Source organism: Crocodylus siamensis, chromosome 2 (genome assembly GCF_052110815.1).
Source record: "Crocodylus siamensis isolate JL-2025a chromosome 2, ASM5211081v1, whole genome shotgun sequence".
NCBI classification, from domain to species: Eukaryota; Metazoa; Chordata; order Crocodylia; family Crocodylidae; genus Crocodylus; species Crocodylus siamensis.
The window spans coordinates 169,458,256-169,484,192 of record NC_143396.1 but is presented as its reverse complement, the minus strand read 5'-3'; the positions used below and the strand labels follow the sequence as shown (position 1 = coordinate 169,484,192).

General features: G+C 46.5%; 1 protein-coding gene across 1 annotated transcript; it reads right to left on the bottom strand.

Moving 5' to 3' along the window:
* Positions 1-18,205: 18,205 nt before the first annotated feature.
* On the bottom strand, positions 18,206-19,153 carry LOC149871249 (olfactory receptor 10V1-like). Its single transcript, XM_090034463.1, has one exon. The coding sequence runs from the start codon at positions 19,151-19,153 to the stop codon at positions 18,206-18,208; it is 948 nt and encodes a 315-aa protein (XP_089890589.1).
* Between the last annotated feature and the right edge of the window lie 6,784 nt (positions 19,154-25,937).

The following is a 25,937-nucleotide window of genomic DNA, read 5'->3' as shown; positions in this document are numbered from 1 at the left end:
GAGATTTGCAACTTTTTCTGTTCAGTTAAGGTTTTCTCTCATTTTAGATCTTTGTTCTCGGAACCAGCCAAGTACCTTTGGTTGCTTAAGCAGCACGTAAACAGAGAACCCAGAGCCACCAGTACAGAAGGGTTGATTATTCAACATCAGCTGTGGTGGACATGGCATTGTGTGCACATGCCTGATGTAAGTTTACCAAAACAATTGCTATATTCTCAACTCAGCCAAGGATAAAGCATATGAGGGAGCCAAAGGAAATGCTTCAAGGACACTCTCAAGGTGAACGTGAAGAAGTGTGGCACTGACATCACAAACTGGGAAAAACTCACCTGGGACAGGGATATATGGCGATGCCTTGTAAGAGAAGGTACATCTTACTTTGAGGAAAACCATCTCACCCTGGAGGCAGATAAATGTGAGATATGGAAGAAAAGGAAACAAGACTGAGAAATCCAGTTCCACCCTCCCTCTAACCACCACCTGTGCTGTTTGCCAGAGAGCCTGCACCTGTATGATCAACCTTCTTAGGCTCGACGACAACCTTTTACTTGACCTGACAGAATGACCAACCTAGACCTTGAGGGATTGCCGCTGCTGGCGGCAGGGCTAGCAATAATAAATTTTACATCACTGAGGAGCTATTGACTTTGTGGTGCTTTTAATAATCTAATAATACTGTATGTTGGCCTGGTTATCAGTCGAGGTTTGCATATGATTATATTGATATAACTCAATAATGAATTGTGTAGAAAATTAAAAAAGGATGGAAAAAATGGATCAGGATAGCTACCTCTCAGCACCGCCTTAGTTGTTAAGAAACAATGCCAGATCTCTTAGCCTTGTTAATTTATTCAGAGGTATAATTGGCTTAGGCAATCCCCCCTCCTTCCCTTCCCTTTCACCTCTGGCTCTGGATCTGGAGGCTCCTGCCGAGAAAAAGCAGTGAGGGTGCAGAAGCAGCAGCTGGAGATTCACTGCTGCTAGGGGAGATGGTGCTTCATTATTTTTGCTGCAGGCACATGTGCCCAGCAGCCAGAAAAACAAAAGTTATCAGCTGCACAAATGAAGTGACATCTTCGAGGACTGTGTGAAATGGAAGCGTCCCATTTCAAGCAGTGTTTCAATGTTTCGACGGAACAGCCTTCTATTTCAAATTTTGTTTCGATTCAAAACAGCTGTTCTGTTCCGTTCCATCAAAACAGTTTCGCAATTTCAGTGCCGTTTCAATGTTCACCCATAGGATATAATGGGGAAGGTCGAAACAACCTATAGCTTTGTCATTTCTGACTTGATTTTGATGAAATTTGCAGGAGTAGTAGCCCCTTCTAAGGGCATGAAGCCTGCTAAGTTTCAAGGAGATAGGTGCAGGGAGTCAGGGCAACTGCACCCCAAAGTCTGGAAAGCAAAACTCATGTCACGTGTACGTGTTAATCCATAGTGGGGTCAAAACTGGAGGCATGCTAGCCCCTGCTCCGGCCACAAAGCTTGCCCAGTTTCAAGGAGATAGGTGTAGGGGCTTGGGAGAAACTGTACCTCAAGCTGCGAACAAGCAAAACTCGTGACATGGGTGCTTGTGGGACTGTCTGTCTTGGGGTACAGAAGGGTGAAAACTGCAGGCCTGCTAGGCCCTGCTGCAGCCATGAAGCCTGTCAGCTGTCAAGGAGATAGATGCAGCGGGGTTCTGAGGCCCTGCACATCTGGCCGCAGGCAGGCAAGACTTGTGACATGGGTAGGTGACACTGTGTGTTCAGGTGCACCTTTCCTGGCGCTGAGGCACAACACAGCAGTGTGCCTCAGTGAGGACTCCTCCTCCCCTACAGCCTCAGCTCAGTCCACCACTGTAAATGACGGCAGGTCAAAATAACTTAGCTGGCTCAACACCAGCAGCACCAGCAGCATCAAAAGTAGCCAAACGGAACCGTCAGGCCCTTCTTTCCTGTCAAGTAGGAGCACCTAGTGCATGTGCGTTAGGCGCACCCTCACTGTGTGACTCTGTGTGTGTGTGTGTGTGTGTGTGTGTGTGTGTGTCTGTCTGTCTGTGTCTGTGTCTGTGTCTGTGTTCAGGTGCACCCTTCCTGGAGCAGGGGCCTCTACACAACACAGCAGTGTGCCCCAGTAAGGCCTCCTCCTCCCCTACTGCCTCGGTCTAGTCCACCACTGTAAATGGCAGCAGGTAAAAATAATGTAGGGGACTCAGCAGTCAGCACCTGTAGCACCAGCAGCACCTAAGGTAGCCAAACTGAACTCTCACAGAGCCTTTCTTGTTATAAAGGAACTGACAGCAAGAAGTAAAGATGTTGTGTTGGATATATGTTACTCGTGGTGTGTAATGGCTTATCTTGTGTTTTTATGTTATATGTTTATTATGAAAAGAAATGGAATAGTTAGAGAAATATATCTTAGGAAGCTTTCAGGTTAAAAAACCCTTTGTCAGGCTGAAGAAGCACTTGCAGTTCGTATGTCTCCTGGTCCTGGATGGAAGGAATAGTAAAGAAGCTAGAGGCTGGCCTGGCCCACAATGCAGGCAAGAAAGCCAATCAGTGATTCAGCGTTTGGCTGCTGCATATGGTGCCCTTCACCCTTGGGTCACACATGGTGACCAGCACATGGACTGTACTGGACCGCAAGGGATCAAGCCATTTCCTGATGTCCTCCTTCAGCCGCCTCACCAGTGCCTGCATGTCTGGTGACAGCAGCCTGCCCCAGCCAAGAACACTGATCCCCTGAAAGCTCTCCACTTGGCTCTGAAGTTCGCTTACTATGGGGATCACCTGGCTAAGGAGGGCATCAGCAGCACTGAGGCTGCTGGTGGCCTTGAAGAAAGGCTTGAGGACCACCATGATCTGGGAGATGGTATCCCACTCAGCTCTGTTCAGAGGGCTGCCTATCCCAATCTCCCCGAGAAAAGCCATCTCATGGATGGCCTTCTGTTGATCCACCAACCTTCCGAGCATCAGGTATGTGGAGTTCCACCAAGTCTCCACATCCTGGATGAATTTGTGCTGCGGGATGTTCAGATCTTTTTGTTTATCTTGCAGCATCTTGCCTCCCTTGATGCTCTGGTGGAAGTAGCTTGCCACCTTCCTGCATTTTGAAATTAGCTTGCTGATGGTGCTGGTGCCATCACCAGCAGCCCTGTCCTCCTCCAAGGCATCCCTGACAACAAGGTGCAACTTGTGTGCCACACAGCGGATGCCAACAAAGTTGGCATCATGGACTGCCTTGACAATATTAGCTTCATTGTCGGTGACCGTGAACCCATGGGTGAGCTCACCCTGCCCAGCAAGCTACCCCTTCACCCAGCGGTTCATGGCCCCCGTGATGTCTGTTGCCGTGTGGAACCTACCCATCACCTCGGCTTAAAGGAGAGCCCACCAATGGCCTGACTGGTCACACCAGTGCCCTGCGAGGGAGAGGTAGGCATGATCTCCACCCCAGCTGCTCCAGATGTCCGAGGTGAAGTGTAAGGCCACCTGCAGACCTACCTTGCGCAGCTTCTCCCTCAAGTACTCCCTGCATCCATCATATAGGGAGGGCACCCCTGTCCTGCTGAAGGTGGTGCATGCAGGCACTTGGTATGATGGGGCCATGAGCGCCATGAGCCGCCTGAACCTTGGCCGCTCAACTAGGGAAAATGGCAGGCCATCAACAGCAAACATCTCTCCAATGCTTTGGGTGAGCTCGCTCACCTTTGGAATGTGCCCCACTTCCTGTCCACCTTTCCCTCACTGTTCCAGGGTGGGCTGCCCCTGCTTTGCAGGGACAGGGACTTTGACGCGAGGGGGACTTCCCTTTGGGCATGCTCCCACTGGTGCCAGTCTAAGGAGGAGCAAGGGCAAGGGGGTGGTGCCTGCAGAGATGCATCAGCTCATATCTTTTGTTTCCTTGCCCTGGCTGGTTTTGCCTTGGCAGTGCAGGCAGGTAGCATATGTGGGATCATCTGCCAGCTCAAAATGATCCCAGACCACACTACCCACTTGCTTCTGGGGTGTGGGTGCATGTGTGGATGCTGCTGCACTTTCCTCTTTGTCAGTAGGCAGAGGTACAGGAAGAGGAGGAGCGGACTCAGCTGAGCCTCTTGCCTCCACATCAACCTCCTCCAAATGCCTTCTGGGGAAGCAGACCTGGTTCTAGGGGAAACTCGATGGGTGTCAAGCACAAACTCAGCCAATTCCCCCTCCTTCCCCAGAATTTCCCTTGGTAGGGCACTGAGATCCAGATCCAGCACCAGCACTTCCTCTAGCATGGGAAGGCTCAGCATGGGAAGTGAAATAGGGGTGGAGTAGGCTGCTGTGCTGGTGCTGCTGCTTGTTGTTGTCCTCATGGTGTGTGTGTGGGGGAGGGTTATGGCTGGTATGCACGGAGTGGATGCAGTCTTGGGCACAGGCAGTGGCACTGCTCCCCTCTCCTTGCCGCTCATAGCAGCCTGATCCCTTTTAACTGGAGGAAAGAGGATGCATCTCAGTTTGAATTGGGGGGGAACTTACAGATCTCCCTCTACCCCCTCTTCCACCCCTCCCTGAAGGCTGGCCAGTGCAGCCACCTCCCCTTCCACCATGCTTCATGGTGTGTTTCATGTCTGGTGAAAATAAGTGTGAAATGAAACAGCAAGTATATGCCTTAACCCCAGTATGAATTCAAAAGTGTGGTGCAAGATCAGCGGTGGTAGTAGTAGGTGTGTGTGTGATGCAAATAAGAAATGTATAAAAGCAAATAGAAATATGGCTTTGTCGCTATATAAATTCTATAATGTATGCTGCAAAGCTTTAAATGTATAGAAATAAAATATAAATGTATTTTGCTTCCTATATAAGTTAAATTCTACAGTAATCCTATCCAATAGAATTATAGAATTCAAAAGAATGAATTAATGAATGTAATAAAATAAAAGAACCTTGAAGAAAAAGGTATTCTGAATCTGAAATCCCTCTTGATAACAAGAAGGGAATCCTTTAGAAGATCAGTGCTGCTGCTAGCCGTAGTCATCTAATGCTGAGCTGCTGAACCACAGTCACACAGCTGGCTGGCTGACACCAAGGCATAAGGTAAGCAGGGCAGTTAAAAAAATTCTGCCTTTTATGCAGTTTTTCCATCCCGCCCCCCCAGAGCCCTGGGGCTGGAAGGGACCCCAGGGAAGGATGCCAGTCATTGGCCAGCTACACAGTCAACAATGAGAGCGCTCCTTCCCCCCTCCCTCTGCTTACTTTAGTTTCTCTTTCCCTGCAGGCATTGACTGAAGGCAACTGAAGGCTTCAAGGCAAGCCCAGCTTCTGCTTTGAAAGACAGTCAGTTGCACAAGCACCCATGTCACAAGTTTGGCCTGTTGGCAGCTAGGGGTGCAGGGCCCCAGAACCCCCCTGCACCTATCTTCTTAAAAGCTGGCAGGCTTTGTGGCTACAGCAGGGCCTAGCAGGCCTGCAGTTTTCACCCCACTGCCCCAAGACAGACACAGTTGCACAAGCACCCATGTCATGGGTTTTGCCTGTCAGCAGCCAGAGGTGCAGGGCCCCAGAATCCAGAACCCCTGCACCTATCTCCTTGACAGCTGGCAGGCTTCGTGGCCGCAGCAGGGGCTACCATCCCTGCAGCTTTCACCCCTCTGCACCTTAACACACACACAATGTCACCCATGTCACAAGTTTTGCTTGTCCACAGCTTGAGGTACAGTTTCCCCCAAACCCCTGCACCTATCTCCTTGAAACTTGGCAGGTTTTGTGGCTTCAGCAGCGACTAGTGTGCCTGCTGTTTCTACCCCACTGTGGCTTCACACATATATGTGACACAAGTTTTGCTTTCAAGACTTTGGGGTGCAGTTTCCCTGACCCTGCTGTAGCTATCTCTGTGACACTTCGCAGGCTTCATGCCCTCAGAAGAGGCTACCATTCCTGCAAGTTTCATCCAAATCGGGCCAGAAATGACAAAGCTATAGGCTGTTTCAACCTTCCCCATTATAGCCTATGTGTGAAACATCAAAACACTGTCAAAATGGCAAAACGTTTTGACTTGCCTCATTTTGTTTCGAGGCTGTTTCGACCATATCTGTTTCATTTCAATTTTGCTGTTTCAACCTAAAAACAAGTCAGAACAGCGTCAAAACAAAACTGGCGGCGAAATTTCACATAGCCCTAACATCTGCCCCTCCCCCCAGCTGAAACTACATTTAAGAATACCATTCACTGACATATGCTCCTGCCCTGCTCCCACTGCTATGCCTTCCTCTGCTGGAGCTGGAGCTGGAGCTGGAGCTGAAAGGGAGGAGAGGATGGGAAGGTATGGCTGTTGGTTGTTTTTGCCTGATTTTGCAAATGTACATGGGCTTAAAGCTGCATGCAAAACATAAGCAAAGCCATGCACCTAATTTAGATGTGTTGCCAACAACACTTGGGTGCAGTGACACAATAGCTAAAGGGTTTTATGCTGATTCTGGAGATGAGAGTTCAAGCCCTGCTTCGGACTTGTACCAGTTTGCTCCCAGCTAACTGAGCTGGAAATGGGTACCTTTTTATTTTATTATGGGAAGCAAAGGTGTCTGTACATAATGGTAGTCACATTGCTGCCATGTATGCCATGGACAGCCTGAAACTAGATTGCGTCTTAACCACAGTAGCACCAGTAGGTCATTAGAACTGGGTGGAACATTGATTTCACCAGTCAATGGGTATCTTTTTATTTGGATACTGGAAGCTGACTCCTGAGCCTGCCTCAGGGGATAGCAACCTGCTACATTTCCAGACTAGATAATTCCAACTCTTCTAACTTATCTTAAAAAAAAATGTTTTCCAGACTTCTTGCACATTCCTGGATTCTTTCCACTTTTCCAGGTCCTTCTTAAAGAATGGTGCCCAAATGGAGGAAATTTTCCAGTGCTCCCAAGTACTGAATAGAGCATAGGAATCATTTCTCTTGAGTTGCAGTCAACACTCCTGTTAATACTACCCAAGATATTATTCCCTTTTTTTGCAACAAGAGCACATTGCTGACACATATTCAGCTTGCAGTTTACCCAGCTTATTTTCTTCAGTCCTGCAAGCTACCCAGTTATTGTCTGCTTTACATTTGAGTATGTGATTGCTCTGCCTTAGCCACAGACTATGTCCCTGTTCTTCCTGAAGTTTATTTTATGAATTTCAGATCTTTTTCCAGTTTATCACAGTCATTCTGAGTCCTAATCGTATCTACCAGAGCAGGGGTGCTCAACATTTCTGTGCAGCAGGCAGGATGAGTGGTATGCAGGGCTGAACGCAGGCATGGGTGAACTGGGCAGCTGCCCACGGCCCAAACAGAAAGGGGATAGTTTTTTTCTTATTATTATTATCTCTGGTGAAGGGGGGCCTGATGCTAAAATTTGCCTGGGGCTGCCAGAAGTTTAGCTACGGTGCTGGTGGTATGGACCCTGTCCATTGCCAGAATTGGACTCCACACACTAAGATTGGGCCTGCACTGCCAGATGGGGCCTCATGCCACCTCTCTTGACCACCTGACATACAAATGGGACCTGCACCACTTGACTAGGACCTGTGCCACCTCTCTGGGGCTCCACACTACTTCCTTCAGCTCCATGCTACCCACACCACCTCCCTTAGCTCTGTGTTGCCTCTCTGGGGCTCCAACCCCTTCCCTTAGCTCCAAGCAGCCTACACAGACTTCCTGGAGCTCTGTGCTGCCTGCACCTCCTCCCTTGGCTCCATACTCACTCCCTCAGCTCCGCACCACCCATGCTACTTCCCTAGGGCACCATGCCATCAGATCTGGGCCCTGTACTGCCTTCTCCTGGCCCCATGCTGCAGGATTGGGCCCTATACTACCTCCAGTCAGCCTGTGTGCCTAGAGCAGGACCTGGACCATGTCTGTACACTAATCCAACATGCTATCTGTCCCATCATGCTTGCCACAGGTCCAGAAATTTGGCAGCAGGGGTGCAGCAATTGCTGCCACTGCTCCCCCATTGACTTTTCAGGGCTGTGGGGATCCCTGCAGCCTAGGTGGCATGGCTCTGTGGGATGGATCTGGCCTGCTGGCCAGGGGTTGAGCACCCCTTCTTCAAAGGATTTACAAGCACTCAGTTTGGTGTCATCTACATATTTGCTAACTGTGCACTCAGTCCCATCGTTCAAACCATTAATGAAAATATTACAAAGTCCCAAACCCAGTACAGACCTGGGGAACTACACTTAATACTTCCAAATAGAGCGAGTAGGTAAGCATGGTAATAAATAAATAAATTAGGTCCCTGGCACATGTTGCCCTTAAAACATGATTATCCAGTTAATCATGTCTTAAATAGTTACCTAGCCACCCTTTAATGCAATAAATGGGGTGGCAAAACAAGAAATAAGCCTCAAAGTTATTACACAAAATAATTCCAATAACTTTATGGCTGGTCAATACCATGCCATTAATTGAACATGTGACCAGGCTGATTGGGGTTCCCATCTTCCAGAGCACTTGGGAGCCCTTGATTCCTGTGCACTCCTGAAGCTGATTGCTACCCCCAGCCTCACGGGCCCGTTGAAATCTCTGACGAACCCCTGAGGCTGGGAGCCCCAATCAAGTGCCACTCACAGCAGCAGGGACACATCAGAGCCCTTGACTCCGATTCTTCCCTTCAGCTGAGAGCAGTAGCAGACTGGGGCTCCTAGCCTTTGGGACACAGCTCGATTCAAGGGCTCCACTGAGCCCCTGTGCTCGGGTGCTCCAGTAAGCTGATCCAGGCTCCCAGCACTGTGGGTACACCATGAACCCCTGCAGCTATCATCTGATCCAGGCTTCTAGCCATGAGAGCTTGCTATTTCTTCTTGCAGGGGGAGCACAGACTCCCCCTACCCCGGGAATATGATGTGAGGGGATCTAACACATGATCCCACAATCACACCTCCTGCCATGAACTTGTGGCATGGCAGGAAGTGCAATTGTGGCAATCAGTCATTAGATCCCATTGCAGCTTTAATTGCATGTCTGCCAAGGGCCTGTTTTTTTTTTTAATGAGGTGCTGCTCAATTCACAAGTTACGGAGAGGTGCCTCAAGTCAGACAAGGGGTACCTCTAGTCCAGAAAAGGTTGAGAACCATTACCTTCCACCACCCCCCTACCTCACACACAATTGTTGTCCTTAGTCAAAGGAGTCTTTATGTTGATCATCTGAAGCATCAGATCCAATGTAACTGCTTCACAGACATCTTTGCAGTTGTCATTATTACAACAGAAGTGTTACAGGTGATGCTGGCTATCATATAGGTCACAGATTGTCACATGGGGTCACAGATCTGTCAATGGCTACATATCTGTTAAGGTCCCAGGACCTGGTAATCCCATATGTCCCACATGCTTATATTTCATCACTGTCCAGTAGGCCTTTGAGAACTTGTTTCTGTCTTATTGTCCCCCCGACATACAAACAGAAGTTGGCAATGAGACTTTTGGAACTTGTGATCCAATGGGGAATTATTAGGGAAACATGAAGTTTTACAGTGAGACGATTTTCCATCAGATGCTTGTTGGCTCTGGTGCCTTGTTAAATTAGCCAGGAGTCTTTTGGGATGCTGACACCTCCTCCCCTGAAATACATAGAAATTAATAATATTCCCAGCTGGCTACAAGTGAAACTTTTGAACACGATGGCCACCAGAGAGGGCCTAAAGAACTAAAAAGAAAGATAATCGGACATCAAATGGAATTCACTGGAAAGACCTGGGATGTCTCTACAATTTCTGAGAACACCTGGAACAGTTCTCAGGGTTGATCTCAGCATGATCTCTAAGAGTGCTGTATCCTTGGAGCATCCTCACTTGCTTCTATTGCAGCAACCCCTTCAGGACTCCTTGATGTGTCCATAATTTCATCACCTGCCTCGATATAAACCTTGTGCAATTTATAGGCCAAGAGTGGGGCAGCTGTCTGGAAGTCTAAACTTTTACAGTTTGACCATTACCTTGTCAAACAACTGGTTAGCTTGGGGCCTTGTTAAAATAACCAAAACTCTTTGGGACTCAGAAAAAAACACCCAAATGAATACAACTCCATTGTGGCCCACGCATTTGAGAAAGTAGTGCAAATGTTTAAAAAGAAAGTTTGCCCACACTGGAAAGACAGTTGACTTTATATGTTTCATGGAACTGAGTTAGGACAGTTCTCACGGTTGTTCTATAAAATTGATGTGCTGACCCTACTACCTAAGGTCCACCTCTTCACCAATAAATTTAAAGAGTAGGGACTCAGAATTCAGAACACATGAGATGACACCAAATTGAATTTCACTATTGGTTCCTCTCCACATTTTAAAGTCGTCAAAAAAGCGGGGGGTTTTCACCCTTCATGCCTAAAAAAAATCTATTGTATTTGTCCAGTTGCTGGTGCCTTGGAGGTCTGAGGTGTTAAGATCAAAATCATTATGATGTGCCTCACGTCCATTTATATGTAAAGTTGTACTTTCAAAATGTCGTGTCCCTAGATACTGTCACTATAGAGATCTTGCTTTCCTTCCATTTGGAACCAAAGTGATTTAATAAACTTTTCCCACATAGCTTTCCTCCTTTCATTACCACTTTCTTTTCCACATGTTGTCTCTCTGTCTGTCTGTCATTCAGCCACCTGGAAGCTCTGCTGTCAAAGATTTTTTGTCCGAGTTTTTATTAAAGGATAATGACTTGTCTTTTGGAGGCAACCAAAGTAATCCTTGATAGAAATACTTTCAGTTCTCCAAATACAGAAGTTGCCTCTCTTCCTGTTTCCCTGTTTAAATATCAAGTACTGTCTTTAAGGTCAGTTATATCCAGTTCTCAGATTGTGCTAGTTTGCTGCAGATGTTTTTCTTTTGGTGCTCTCACTTTATACTCAAACGTTAATATTAAAAAGTATTAAGTTTCTAGCCCTTATGCATGTCAAGGAAACCATCAAATATGACTTAATTATATGGTTGTCACCTATTTTGACTTTCGCTGGACAATAATTTGCCTGTCATAAAAGGCTATCTTAGTAGAGGTGTCCTAGTGATGAGAGACAACCTGTGCAAGCAGTTTGTCTAAAACTGAGGAATGGTAAGTTCAGACTTTGTCCCTTCTACTTAACAGTATTAATGTTTCTCCCCATCTCTATTATTGTGCAAGGTCTCATTGTCCTGTCCTAGAAAGCAGGCAAGTATCCTTCACTCATTTTATGAATACTGATTGCACATAATCAGCATTGACAGAGGTGGAGGCTCTAACATAGGACAGCAGGTCTGGAAGGAACCTCTTGGGCCATCAAGTCCAGTCCTCTGCTCTTGCAAGGGGACCATGTTATATATAAAGCAACCAACTTTGCAGTTCTGAATAGTGCCTCTGCCTTAGTGTGGGGCTGCACATAGGCTGATTGGCTCAGTAGGCAGAGAATTTCCCAGGGGACAGCCCAAATGCTGGCAAATAAAATGCCAAAAAACTACAGCTTCTTATCTGAAAGCATCAACAGTCCAGTGTTATTAATTCAAACACAGAATGAAGTCTATGACATTTTATAATTAAACCAAATAGGTTATCCTGAATCTATCACTTTTTACTAATGAAATATGAAAATAAACATTTGAATTTACCAGAAAAGAGGTGGTGGAGACAATAAAGGGGGACTTTCTATTCTTTCCTGTCACCTAGGTGACCATTTTGGGGTCTGTTACAGGGCATTTATGATACTTAAACTCCCAAGGAAATGTTATGCCTAGATGCATTGCCCTTTGCACGTAGATAGCTGCCTAGTCATGCCAAATTAGCAAGATCAGTAGCAACCATAGCCCATATGTGCACACCTTGTGGATGCATAGCGGACTTAGAAACCTGAAAATGAATTCATTCAGACCCTGTGAGTACCAAACTTAGTCTTAGGAACAGAAAAGTTACGTGTACAAGGTGTCCTCCCTCCTTTCACATCCACAGCACAGTGGATAGGGTATTCCCCTGTATACAGCGCTCAACTCAGTGGTTAGGGCACTACCCTGGATAGGGCACTCATTTAAGTGCATTGGGCACTCCCCTGCTATCTAAGCCACTCTAATCCCCAGTGCCATGTCCTTTTTTCCTTCTAAAACAGCACTATAAACACCACAGCACAGGTCAGCTATTCACTGTTTACCTCTCTCTCGTACTCCTTCTGAAGTCACTAGCATAGGCCTAAGTACCTAGGCACCTGTCTAGCTCATGAGACAATAGAATTATGCCAAGTGAGACACCAGCTCACTGAACATTTGTGAGTATAGCTGTAGAGCTGGTTACTTGAATGACAGTCCCTTGTGCACCTTTCACATATGAAGTATGTATCTAACAGTCCTGAATGTACTGCAGGGTTCTCCTTTCCTCTGTGCATTGGGCTCTTCTTCCCCAAAAGCCTTCATTCCTTGCTTAATAGACTGCTACCAAGCATTGTGATTCTCAGCAATCTTCTCCCAGGTGATTGATTCAATGTTCATTACCTTCGTATCTCCCTTGAAAGCATCTTTGAACTCAAGATAAGGACACCCATATGGCTGTCTTCTTCTTTTATTCTCCTAGTATTCCCTTTGAAACCAGTAGCATAGGGCATTTTTGCATGTTCTGCTGGATGTGGCGCCAGGTGCTTTAATTAGCGAGCTGTGCTAATTAAAAGTGCCTGCACGTCACGTGTATCAGCACCATTGTGCTGGTGGGGATGGGGCACTTTGAACTAAAGCTCATTGCACATGTTTTATTTTAAAATATGCCGCCACCATTTTGTCAGTGCGGAGAGCTGGAGACACACTGGGACACTGATACATGTGATATGCAAGGCTCCTGGAGCACATTAATTGCTGTGCTCCAGCTGATGTGCTTAATTGAGCCTGCTCCGACATGCTGGATTTTCAGTGCATCAGAACAGGCTCCCTGCATGTGTATAGGAGCCCAAAGTCACTGGAAAAAATAAAGGGAAGGCAGTGCAGAAACTTTTGCTTCAGTAGGACAAGGGCCCAGAATAAAAACCAGGACCCCCTCTTTAATAGGCCAGAAGCCACCATACTGAACAACATACCCTCTGGCTCACTCTTTCCTCCTGGACTCATGCATCTTCCACAGAGTTTCCTCTTGTGGCTACCCAGGAGGTCAGCTTCAAAAGGAGTGCCAGAGAATGGCCAAGATAATGGCTGACCTGTGGCTTGGTGATTAGAGTGCTGTGCTAAGAAATGAGAGACCCATATTCAAACCTCTTCTAGGTGAAATGGGGCCAGGGCTGCAACTATACCTCCCAGGTCTCTGTGCACTTCATGCAATTCAGCATGACTAATGGAAAAATTTGAGAAAATGGCACATAGGATATACTATCTAAATCTTAGGACTTCTCAAACATCATTTTAGTTTCTTTGGAGAACACCAACATTCATATTTATTTCATGATAACTCCCAGTCTTGTTAAACACTATCCCAAGCCTTGTCTTCATAGTATCTATCACCACATGCATGGAAGTAAAACAGTTATCATCACCTCAGATGGAAAAAAAGATACAATTTATTCCAGACTCTCACTATTTAACTTTTCATTCCAAGGATACAAACATACAAAACTTCAACCAAGGACAGGCTTGAGCAGAATAAAAATCAAAACTAAAACTTGAGAAATTGCTCGAGTTAAAACTGGAAAAATGGAAGGAGTTTAACAGCCTTGTTACACATTGGACTTTGAGCTGCTCAAATGTTGATTGGTGTTAGTGCTAGCTCAAGTTTGGAGCAGTCACACCTTGGATGTGTCCCTAAGGATGGGAATGTGCATTTCCCTGGGGAAAAATAGCAGCAGCCCATAGTTGTGCCACTGTTACTGTCCCCAGGGAATGCCCCTGCACATGCGCTCTAGCATGTGACAAGTTGGCTCAGGTTGGGTAGGGGAGGCTGGGGCCAGCACCTGGGCTGAGCCCAGGAGCCTTACCTGGGTTCTGGGAGCCTCCCGGAGCTGCAGCAGTGGTTATCTGAGTGGGAAGTCTAGCCAGCAGCCAAAGCATGGCACTGGCTGACCAGGCTCTGGTTTCGGGCAGTGCACACTGCCTTCATGTGCACCACCCCACTTTTTCTGCCATGGCTTTTTTTTTACACCGGGATCTCCTGATGTAAAAAATACATAAAAAATACTGTCACTGCAAATTAGCTGTGTGGTGATCATATATATGTCTGTGGTGCATGTGGTTTGCAGTGCCACAGACAGGTTTGTAGTGCTGCAGACTGCATGTGCACACTCATCTGGATGTGCCCTTTAAGTCTAAAAACCCTCTCTGACTGCCCCTGACCTTCACAACTATGACTTGCCACAGAAGACTGGCAAGCAGGGGCCTGACTAGGAGCTGTGAGTTGCCACTAGAGAGCTAGTGAGCTAGGACAGGCTTCTTTCCCTGCTCTAGGTGGGGGGTGTATGAGAGATGGGTTGTGGGGGAAGAAACATGAAGCTGCGAGGCAGAGAGTTAATGGTATGGGGGTGGGTAATGAAATGGGAGGTTGAAAGGAAATGAGGACGGGGGATGGGTGGTGAAATGAAGGAAGTCAACCACTGAAAAATAAAATAAAAAGAAGTAAAATGAGATTTTAAAAGAAATAGCGGAAGTAAATTAAAGGTCTCATGTTTTATTAAAATGGGATTGGGATTGGGATTGGGATTGGGATGGGGTCTGGGGGGTGCTGGGCCTGTTTCCCAGGGCGGCTGGGAGGTGGGAGCAGAGAGAGAAGGTGCTTTTGGGAGAGCTACTGTCCCTGCCCTGCAAAGGTAACTCCAGCACATGGGGACCAATTTCAGCTTCATCTGTGTCCTGTGACCTAGCTAGCTGGCATGTGCTCTGCAGGCTGTTTGCATGGGGTTCCACCCCTGAGGTTGGGTGGGATGGGAGATCTGGAATTGGCTTGGTGCCAGAATGCCCCCCCCCCCCACAATGGATATAGAGCTCAGGGGGTAGAAAGTTTGTCTACACCGAACAGGAAGGTTGAGGAAGAGACCTGCATTCTGGGATGCTGGACTGCAACTTGGGTGGCTCATCTGTGAAGAGTAGCCACATATTAATGGAACACAAGCTGGGTAACATGGATCAGAGATAAACCTGCCCTGCAGTTGCATAACTTTAAGCTACTTAAAGTGGGCTTAAAACTATTTTCAGGTTAATGTGTGGACAAACCAGGGGTTAAGAGCTGCAAAAGTTACCTAAAATGAATGTGTAATAAGGCCCTAAGTTGAGCTATAACTCTATCTTTAAAAGCCATTGTAAATTTGGCATCTACACACCTTCAAAAATGAGTGAAAGGTGATTACTTATCCTCATCCCCGCCCACCCCCATGTACCCCCTGGGACCTCAAAGTACCCCAAGGGGCACACATACCCCTGGTTGACAACCCCTGACCTAAATCACTGCTGAAAATGTGTCTCAGGCTCTTAAGTCACTGAGGGTAGAGAAGCACAACCCAAACAACCCACACCCTCCCCTCCTGCAGCCAACCTAGAGATGAGGTGGCAACTACAGTCCAAGGGTTGACCCCTCTACTAGTTTCAAGAGCACTGGAAATAGAAAGGCAGAGAATGGCAGCAAGGCATACCCTCAAGATACCTTTATAACCTCATTTCCAGGTTTAATGTCTGTGGAGTGGGGATGTGGAGTGTTTTGGAGCATCCTTCCTGATACTGTGTAGACATGCCCTAAATCATTTTTAAAAGTGGGAACTGGGCTTCTAAGTCACAGAGGTACTTCAGAAAATTTTACCCATTGTCTCTTTCATATATTTATATTTAAGTATTTGTTTGCAATCATGAAACATTTTGCGGATTGTACATACTGACAACCTGTAAGCCCTTCTCTCACTTCTTTGGTTTATTAGGTGCACTAATTCCTTCTAGTCTTAATTTAAATCAGGGATGTCAAAAATATGGCCTGTGGGCCAGAGACAGCTCATAGAGCCCTATCATCCAGCCTGCTGTGCCACCTGTAGTCTTGGACTGGACTTGCACATTACATACACCACATGTTGGACTGGTACCAGATCTAACACATGCACGTGTCACGTAAGGCTGGATGTGGCACACAGATCTGGTCTGGGGCATTCATGGTGCTTGCCCCAAACCAGCCCTGCATGCTGTATCCAGCATGTGGGGCTGGTCCATGGGCTTGATTTGGCCTGTGGACTGGCTTGTGCCATTCATCCCACTAGGCCTGATAAGTTTTATAGTTTCATAGTTGTTAAGGGCTGGAAGGGACCAAGTTAGACACTTCTGATTGAAATCATCACATTTTCAGGGCAAGGGTTGCAATTAACTAATGTAGTTAACACATCTGAGGACAGGGTAAGGATCCAGAATGACTTTGACATGCTGGCCCTATGGGCTCAATACACTCAGATGAGGTTCAAGAGCTGGGTCCTTCATCTGGGCAGGAAGAACCCTCATCATAACTATATGATGAGTGGTGATCCACTGGCTGACACTGCATCTGCAAGGGACCTGGGGGTGACAATCGACCAGAGGATAGATATGAGCCATCAGTGCAATTAAGTCACCAGCAGAGCAAATAGCACTCTAGTGTGCATCAGCCGATGCATTGCCAGTAGATCCAGAGAGGTGCTCCTCCCCTTCTATTCAGCATTAGAGAGGCCACAGCTGGAGTACTGTGTCCAGTTCTGGGCACCGCACTTCAAGAAGGGTGTGGATAAGCTCAAAAAGGTACAGAGAAGAGCCACCCATATGATCAGGGGCCTGGAAGACAGGTCCTATGAGGAGGGAGTCCGGGAACTGGGTTTGTTCAGTATGAGTAACAGAAGACTGAGAGATGACTTGATAGCTACCTACAAGTATGTCAGGGGCAAATATTCCCAATATCTAGGGGAGCAACTCTACAGAAAGGCATCTCTTGAGAGGATGAGGTCCAATGGGCACAAGCTAGTTGAAGGAAAATTTAGGCTGGACATAAGGAAAAACTTATTTTCCGTAAGGGTATCTAGAATCTGGAACACACTCCCAGCACAGGTGGTGCAGTCGCCATCTCTTGAGATGTTCAAAAGGAGAATGGACAAATAGCTCATTGAGCTCATTTGACCCCAACTACCTCCTGCCCGTGGCAGGAGACTAGATGTGATGATCTTACAGGTCCCTTCTGGTCCTACTATTCTATGATTCTATGATTAACTAGATGTAGATGTAATTAGAAAGTCATCTACATATTCAGTTTTACAAAACTGGCCATTCATAATCTAGTGTAGTGCCAGACACTAAGCTGATGAATAGCTATAATACTAAAAGCTGTTTCATAAAGGTTAGGTTTTAGGTAGTGCCAAGTACTGCTGTCTTTATGAGGAGAATAATGGTCTGTGTAGCTTGCCTGCACAGCACAATGCTTCAGAACTGTTGCTTTTGTAAGATCAACCGGCCTACCTTTTTCACCATACCCAGAGCAGCTTGTGGAACCTACTGGTTTGCTGGGTTTTAAAATTTTTACCTTTCACCTTTAAAATTTTATGGCAGCATGAAGGCCAAGGGAACAAATGTGTATGCCCCTCCCCTTGTCAGGCTACAAATGCCCATAATTTGTGACTACAATAAGGGTGGTATCAATCTGTGCTACTTTTTAGCAGTGGATGTCTATTTGCTTTATGGCCCAATAGCACAGGCACCCCATGGAGTTGCCTGTACTCTCCAGCCACCCCAGGCAGGTGCTCTGAGGCCTGGAGGGGTCCACATCCTGTCAGTACCTGCCCAGCTTTCCCCTCTTACAGAGGTGCACCCCAGGCAAGGTTTCCCTGCCTACAGAACCAAGGCTTCCCTGCTTACAGAGACATACCCCCAGGCACTCTGGAGCACACCATCATAAGTAAGGAAAGTAGACATTTCCCCACTTAAATAGATGTGTCCTCAGGTGTTCCCAAGTTTTAAGTGGCCCAATCCTGCAAGAGAATTCCCAGAGTGCACAGGACCAGCCCCCTCAAGCTCAGGGATAATACATAACTCATTGCCCTGAGGCATCAACCAGCAGGACAATGGGAGATGTGTGTTTTGCCCAGTGAAGCAAATCAGCTGTGCCAGGACACAACCCAGCACAGCTGATTTTCTTCATTTGGCAACATCTAGTTTATGTCTAGTCTTAGAAAGTCATCTGCATATTCAGTTTTACAAAACTGGCCATTCATAATCTAAGCCTAAGAAGTCTTCATAAACCTAGAACCAAGTTTTCCTCCTATTCATGACAGTGTCCCGGGGAAGACTAAAAGCCCAAAGTCCTCAGTTCTTCTGGGTCAGCATTTTTCTTCTTGGCAGTCTGCTCAGGGCATCCTTCAGCTCCTTGTTCCTCATGCTGTAGATGAGGGGGTTCAAAACAGGGGTAACAAAGGTGTAGGCCACAGACACTGCTTGGCTGTACATTGGTTTGTGGTGAAAGCTGGGGCGTAAGTAAATGAAGCCACCACACCCATATTGTAGGAGGACAACCATTAGGTGAGAGGAGCAGGTGGAGAACGCACGATGCCGACCAGAGGAACAATTGATCCTCAAGATGGCAACCACAATGAAGGTATAGGAGGTGCAGATCAAAAGAAAGGGGATGGTGAGTTCAGCAACACTCACAGTAAAGAGGACAGCCTGCTGGACATGTGCATCGCTGCACGCCAGCTGCAGTACAGTGGGAATATCACAGAAGAAGTGATTGATCACACCAGTGCCACAGAATGGCATGCGGAAGGTAAGGATACCTATTTGCAAGGAACAGAGGAAACCGAGCACCAAGGACCCAGATACAAAACTCACAGAGATTGGCCAACTCATAATGAGGGTGTAGCGCAGCGGGTGGCAGATAGCCACGTATCGGTCATAGGCCATGACAGCCAACAAGAGGCAATCAGCGCTGCCCAGAAAGATGAAGAGGAACATCTGGGTGCCACAGCCAGCAAGGGAGATGGTGACCTTTATGCCAGACAGGACGCTGGCCAGGGTCAGTGGGGCAATGGCACAAGAATAGCAGAATTCCATTGCTGCCAGGTTGGCCAGGAAAAAATACATAGGTGTGTGGAGGGAGCGGTCAAGGTGGACAACAAGCATGACAGAGGCATTTCCACAGAGGCTGAGCAGATACAGAAGAAGGAAGGCCACAAAAATCAGTAGCTGCACCTCAGGGACATTTGAGAGGGGACGGAAGTAAAACAGCATTGGTCCAGTGTAGTTTCGGTCCTCCATAGAGCCAAAACATGGAACTGCTGAGAGAAAAGAGGAGAGAGGAGCAGTGAATAATGGGTTTACAGTTCTCATAGTGTCAGGAGACAACATGCAATACTAACAAGAAAAAAGAAAGGCAGAGAATAAATCAAGTTAAAGTAACAGGCAAAGTATCAAGCTTCTCAGAGATAAAGATGAACAACTTGATGATGCTGCTGTCAAGGAAGATGTCAGCTTTTCTAGTGTTCAGGAGAAAATCCAGCAACAAGATCAGATTTTCAAAAAGTTTTAATGATTCCAAATCAAAACCATTCCTTCTAGGACTCTGAATGCACTTCCCCACCCCGTGGATTGTCTCACTGCTGAATTTCAAGCTGTCTAGACTCATGCCCCAATGCTCACAATGAGTGCACTTAGTCGGCAGAAAATTCAGGCTCATTAAAGCACTCCCAGGCACAAGTCTACATAATCTCCACACAAATCTACACGTGCGCCTCCATTGGGAGCAAACTGAGTCCGACAGGAGCAGCCCAATCCAGGGCTGCTCCTGGCCTGCCCCACTGCAGCAGCCAGGGGAAGCTCCAGGCTCCCCCAGGTGCCAGCTCAGAGCTGGCAGGGGGCACAGGGGCTTAGCCTTGAGCTCCAGAGGGGAGGCGGGGGGGTGGGGTGGCAGGGAGAGCTGTCCTGGCTGAGTGGGCAGCTGCCTCCCTGCCCCATACAGATTTTTCCTTGGACCACCTAGTGGCCATGGTGCCTCCTGCCACTGCCTGGACTGGCTCTGCTCCTGCCAGTGGTGGTATGGGGGGCAGATGCCACTTGAGCTCTGGACAAAAAAGGATCAAGTCCCTTGGAGCTCTGACACAGCAGCTCCATGCTAGAAGTCGGGCTGTCAAGGCATAAGTCTGGCAGCCTTGCTCTCACTGTGTCCGTTTCAGTGAGACCAGAGAACTACTTCCTTGGATCTTTCTGGTTTTGCTGAAACTGGCATGCTGGTAGGCTCACTCTCTGCCTGGCAGGAACAGCGAACAGGTCCTCCTGCTAGTCCTGTCGTTGCTCACCAAGCCTCTAGTGGCAGGTCACAGCTGTGCAGGTGAAGGACAATCACAGCAAAACTTTCACCTTACCAGGGGCATATCTACATGCAGATTAATGCACTTTAATATGCATTAAATCTAGAACCTCTGGACATTTTTACACACGTGCTGGAGGTGAGGTATATAATCCTTTCATTAGAGTGACTCTGAGAGCTGCTCTAATTAAAGTGCCCGGAGCATCTTGTGTATCAGCAGCCTCACACTTCAAAATGACGGTGGAAGCACTTTATCTAAAGCTTGTTGAACGAGATTTAGTTAAACTGCCCCTGCCGCCATTTTGAAGCTCGGGAATGTTGATCCATGAGATGCAAAGGCTGGATGAAGTATGGTAATCGACACTCTGTAATTACAGCATATTGGAGCAGCCTCCACACTCATGTACAGGTACTCTCTATTGTAGGGTACTAGGAAAATGTGCTTTAGCTTAGTTTACTGTACATTAACTAAAGTGAATGTTTTTTCAGTGACTCTTAATGTGCATTAGCCTGTTTTAATGTGTGTTAAAGAAACAGCACATTTTTATGTGACACTTTAATGCACATTAAAATAGGCTAATGCACATTAAAGCACTTATGTAGACCCACCCCGTGTGACTGCTCCACTAAGCCCAACAACGAGCCAATTAACATTTGTTTGGCTTATAGCATAAGGTCTAACAAGGCCCTAAGCTGCTAAAGGAAACTTTATGTTTAAACCAAGCATTGAATCTGTGGGTAGCATGAAGAAAGGTTCAAGGAACCCTATGAAAACAATCAGTTTCACAGGGGTCTGAGAAACCATTTATATCCACCATGAAAAGGTGATTAGGGGAAACCGAAATTACATAGCAGTACAAGGATAATCGGTATCAGAAACAGTGATGGAGGGGAATGGTGAAATATAAACTCACCTGTAATACAAACAAGTATTATAAGTCACTAGTGGGGGACAAACTCATGGAATTCTAAAACAGGGATTGGCAACCCCCAGTACACGTGCCAGAGCATGGTACACGAGGCCATTTTCCTCAGCATGGGCTCTGGGCAGCTGCCACCAGCCACAAAGCCCAGGATGCTCGAAGCAGAAGGCTGGGAGACTGCAAGCAGCCCATGCTCTGTGGTAGGCAGCAGCTGCCCAGAGCCTGGGCCAGTTCCAGCTGCAAGGCTACAAACAACTGTGCCCGTCTCCACAGCCCCAACACCGGCTCTGTGGCTGTAGCAGCTGTGCGGTGTCAGAAAAACGATATAACCCATGAAAAAGCAGATGACCCCTTGCTGAACAGATGATTTAATGCTAAACTTAAAGATAGCCTTCTGCTGACCTTTCCCTAAACTTAAAAAAACCCTTTTGCTGACAGTAAGCAAAACCATGAATCTTTTGCTGACAAAGTTAATCACAGAACTAGTTCCAAACAGCCTAAAAGCCGTTCTATGTGTTCTGCAACTTTGTAACAGCAGACAAAAGACCTTGAATGCACTGGCAGCTATGTAACAGTTAATGTATAAATATCAAGCTTTAAACTCAGGTCGGGGACTCTTTTGTCTTTGGACATTGAGCACCCCTCTGCAGAGCAATAAATCATCTTGCCAACACCCCCTCATTCTCGGCCTAATTAATCACGGCTAGGAACGAGCCCAAAGACGGGAGGAGGCCAGTGTTCCTCAGTATATGAACACACCCTTCGGTGTATGGGTGCTACACAGTAGCTGGCCTATTTCCCCAACAGCGGGCACTTCCAGTGCATGGCCAGGAAGGGACCTGAGGGCACTGCAACCCTGGCTCCTCCCCAGATGTCTGTTCGAAGGCACATGTGCAGCCACTGATGCCACAGAACTGGTGCTGGAGCTGCAGAGTCTGGTGCAGCTGTTTGCAGCCTGGCAGCCACCTGCTACGCTGCCCAGAGCCTCCACTGGCTGTGGCAGGCAGCTCGGATGCTGCAAACTGCTGCACTGTGTTCCCCGGCCCAGCTTCATGGTGGCAGCAGCTGCACATGTGCCTTGGGGTGGACAGCAGGGGAGAAGCCAGGGTTGTACTGCCCCAGACCCCTTCCCTACCATGCCCCCAGAGGCATGTGTGTAGTCACCACCATGGAGTCAGTACTGGGACTGCAGAGCCCCAGTAACAGCTCTGTGACAGCAGCAGGTGCGTGCGTACCTTGAGGCACATGGCAGGGAAGGGGATGAGGCAGCACAACTGCAGACCCTTCCCCCGCCATCTACCTGGAGGTGTGTGTGCAGCTGCTTCCAGCAATGAAGATCAGGCCCCTGCCCCTCGCAGCTGCCCTGCCTCCAGCATGTCAAGTCAAGGCATGGGTGGAGGTTGGGGTGTTTTTGACACTCTAGCTATAAATGTTGCTGACCCCTCTTCTAAAAGATACCAAGTTGGAGTCTCATTTGCTATAAATCCATGTAGCTCCACCAAAATCAATTCTGTGCTGGTTTACACTAAATGATGACTTGTTCCATTTCTATGACTGCATCCCAGATGGGAATGTCTATGAAAAGATAATGTAAAGAACACAAAAGGGACCATTATAGCTGTATCAGGGGCTGCTCAAAACATCTAAAGAGGGGGATTAATTTAGTTAAAAACGTAAAAGTGTGTAGGAAGCAAGGGAACAAAGACAAAGAGTATGCTAAGTATTTAGAACTAAAGATAATGTCAAAAGGTGATAACGTAAAAGGGTGAGAAAAAAATGAATAGCAGAATAACAGGCACTTACTTTCAGAGTTGGATGAACCCTGCAATATTTCAATGAGAGTTCTGTGGCAAGACCCCTTGATCCTATGAAAATCCTATGAAATCTATGGAATCCTTTCAAGACCCTGGTGCAACAGATTGGAAATCTTTCTTCAGGTTCTGGTGAAAAAAGGGAGAATATTCTATTTGGCCGAGCAATACAACATATAAAATATTGGTGCTATTTAATGCAATACTGACATTTATTTTAAACTTCCTGCACAATTTCAGGCAGAGTTTTGCATTGAAATGTCATAATTGAACTGTAGCTACTATTGAGGAGGTTAGGTAGGATGAGACATTGGACCCTGAGAAGACAGTGAGGCTGTCTGCTGAATTAGCATGTCCTGGATAGTTCCATTAGGATGATCAACAGTGAATATTCTACATTACTACATTTCATGTCATTGTTAGGCATCTGAGTTAACATCCCCACTGCAGTGAATGAGATCACTTCACATCTTGTTCAGGGTGCCTGAGAGTCCAGGAAGAAATCTCTGCAGTTGTTCCCATCCAGAAGATTTTCCTTGGTAACAGTAATTTATATTTTTTAGTACTGCACACTCCTATGGCCAGAGTAGATTTAGTTTCAGTGTCTTCAAATATTCAGAGCCTTGTAACACAGAACACAAAATCCTTCCCACTGATATTTTCTTTCTGCAATGAGCCCAGATTCTAGTATGAAATCAATTGTCCCTTAATGATATGACTTTATGAACAGGAACCTGATGTGGTACTTTGAATAGACCAGGCACGGACTCCAGGACCCTTCCAGTCTTATATTCCTATAAAAGTGAGATGTTCCCCTTTGTCTTTTAGTTTTATTCAGTGGAACATTCTCCTTAGCTCACCTGGATAATGAAATAAATATTTACAATATTTGCCATAAGAGTTGCCTTGACATATGGTTGCTGTTTGCAACAAATACACTTTACAATTAATTTGTCATCGGTCTTATAGATCCTACTGTTGTAACTTGCCTGTAATCTTGAGAAAGTCCAGCACTTCCCATTCAGTAGGTGGAATACCAATGAAAGGTCTTGTAAATTAGTAGGAACCAAAACTCATGGAAGAGGTGATATCTTTTTTTAGACCAACTAGATATTTGCAAACAAATTATATTATTTATTTGCAAGCTTTCAGGCACACTGGCCCTTCTTCAGGCAAAGGAACAAGCAGAGACTGTAAAAGTTCTCCTAGTAAGTTAGTGACACACTTGCCTTTTACAAAGCTCCTGTAGCTGTTGAACCCCATCAGCTCTGAAATTTATTTCTCCTGCTTCTTGGGTATGGAAACCCAGCTGAGAGTGTATGGCATCCAGGTTCCATAGGAGGCCATTCTCCTTTATAATAGCTTATTCCTCTGTCTTTTGTTATTTACTATTTGTGGATACTGCTTAGGGTAAATCTAGGATCTAGAGTGACTTGGACAGACTGAAGAAATGGTGCTCAGTTAATCAGATGTGATTCAACAAGGACAAGTGCAAAATCCTTCACTTGGGACAGAATAATTGCATGCACAAATACAGACTGAGGAGTGATTGATTAGGTTGCAGCACTGCAGAGAAGGACCTGGGAGTTATAGTAGACCATAAACTGAATATAAGCCAATAGTGTGCTCTTGTTGCAAAAAGGCCAACAGCAAATTTGGGATGTATTAAGAGAAGCCTCACTTGCAAATCAAAGGAAGTGATTCTACTTTATTCAGCACTGATGTGGCCTCATGTGGAGAACTGTTCCCAGTTGTGAGCCCCTCACTTCAAGAAGGATGTGAACAGTTTGGAAAGACTCCAACATAAGTAGGTATGTCTACACAAGAAGTTTACTGCACAGTTGACTAATTAACTGTGCAGTAAACATTTCAGCATCTATATGTGTCCCTATTATGGCACACAAAATGAATAAAATATGCAGCAGGGTAGGACTTCTCCTACTGCAGAGTTTTTTCATGAGCAGCAACATACATATAGATGCTGAGCTGGCTGGATGGGGCTTGAGAGTGCTGCAGTGTGGGGGCTGCCTGCTGACTAGCCCTGCACCAAAGTATCCTTGTGCCTCAGCCAGCCCCTCTGCATCACGTTGAACCTGACTGGAGCAGCCGTGGACTGTCAGGTTGAACCCCCGAACCCGCTTTCAGCCAAGGCTGCTGCCAGACACACATGTAAACCATTCATGCGTGAGATTCCCAGGAGCAATAAACTGTGGAGCAATAAGCTCCGCAGTTTATTGCTGTGCATTAACAGCTTGTGTAGATGCACCCATAGAACTAGGGCAATTTAGTCCAGAAAAGAGAAACTGAGGGTAGATTTGATAATAGTCTTCAAATACCTGAAGGGTGATTATAGAGGGGGTGGCTTTTTCTGTGGCCTCAGGGGGCAGGACTAGGAGCAATGGCCTCAAATTTTATAGGGATAATTTGGTTGGAGATCAGGAGACACTTTCTGGCTATGAAGGTGCTGCCCAACCCCTTGGCCAACTCCCTAGAAAATGGTGGAATGTCTATCCTTGGAAGTTTTCAAAAACGGGTTAGACACTTGGCTGGACTGGTTTAGTCAAGAAAGATCCTGCCTTGAGCAAGTGGCTGGACTAGATAATCCTGTGAGGTTCCTTCCAGCTCTATTTTCCTATGAATTGTATTATTTATATAATGGAAAGAGGGAAATGGCAAAATAAACTGACAAGAAACAAATGACAAGAAAGGAACCCTCCCCCAATAATTTGGCCTTTTCCCCTGTTACCCAGATTACAGGTAAATTTACAGGTTGGCTACTGATAAAAGAAGCAAGACACAGGTCTAAACAGCCTGACAGTTTATTTCTTACACCCCAAAACACAAAAATAAGCACTCATCCCAAAGTCTATCTGGCTACCCAAGACAGTACAGCATAGACACCACATACCTTTATTGGCTGGGGAGACTCGAGAGGGGGAAGAGGATGGCACAGACATTGGCAGCTTGTCTTGTATTTGCTGAGTTCTCCAAATTTTCCTCCA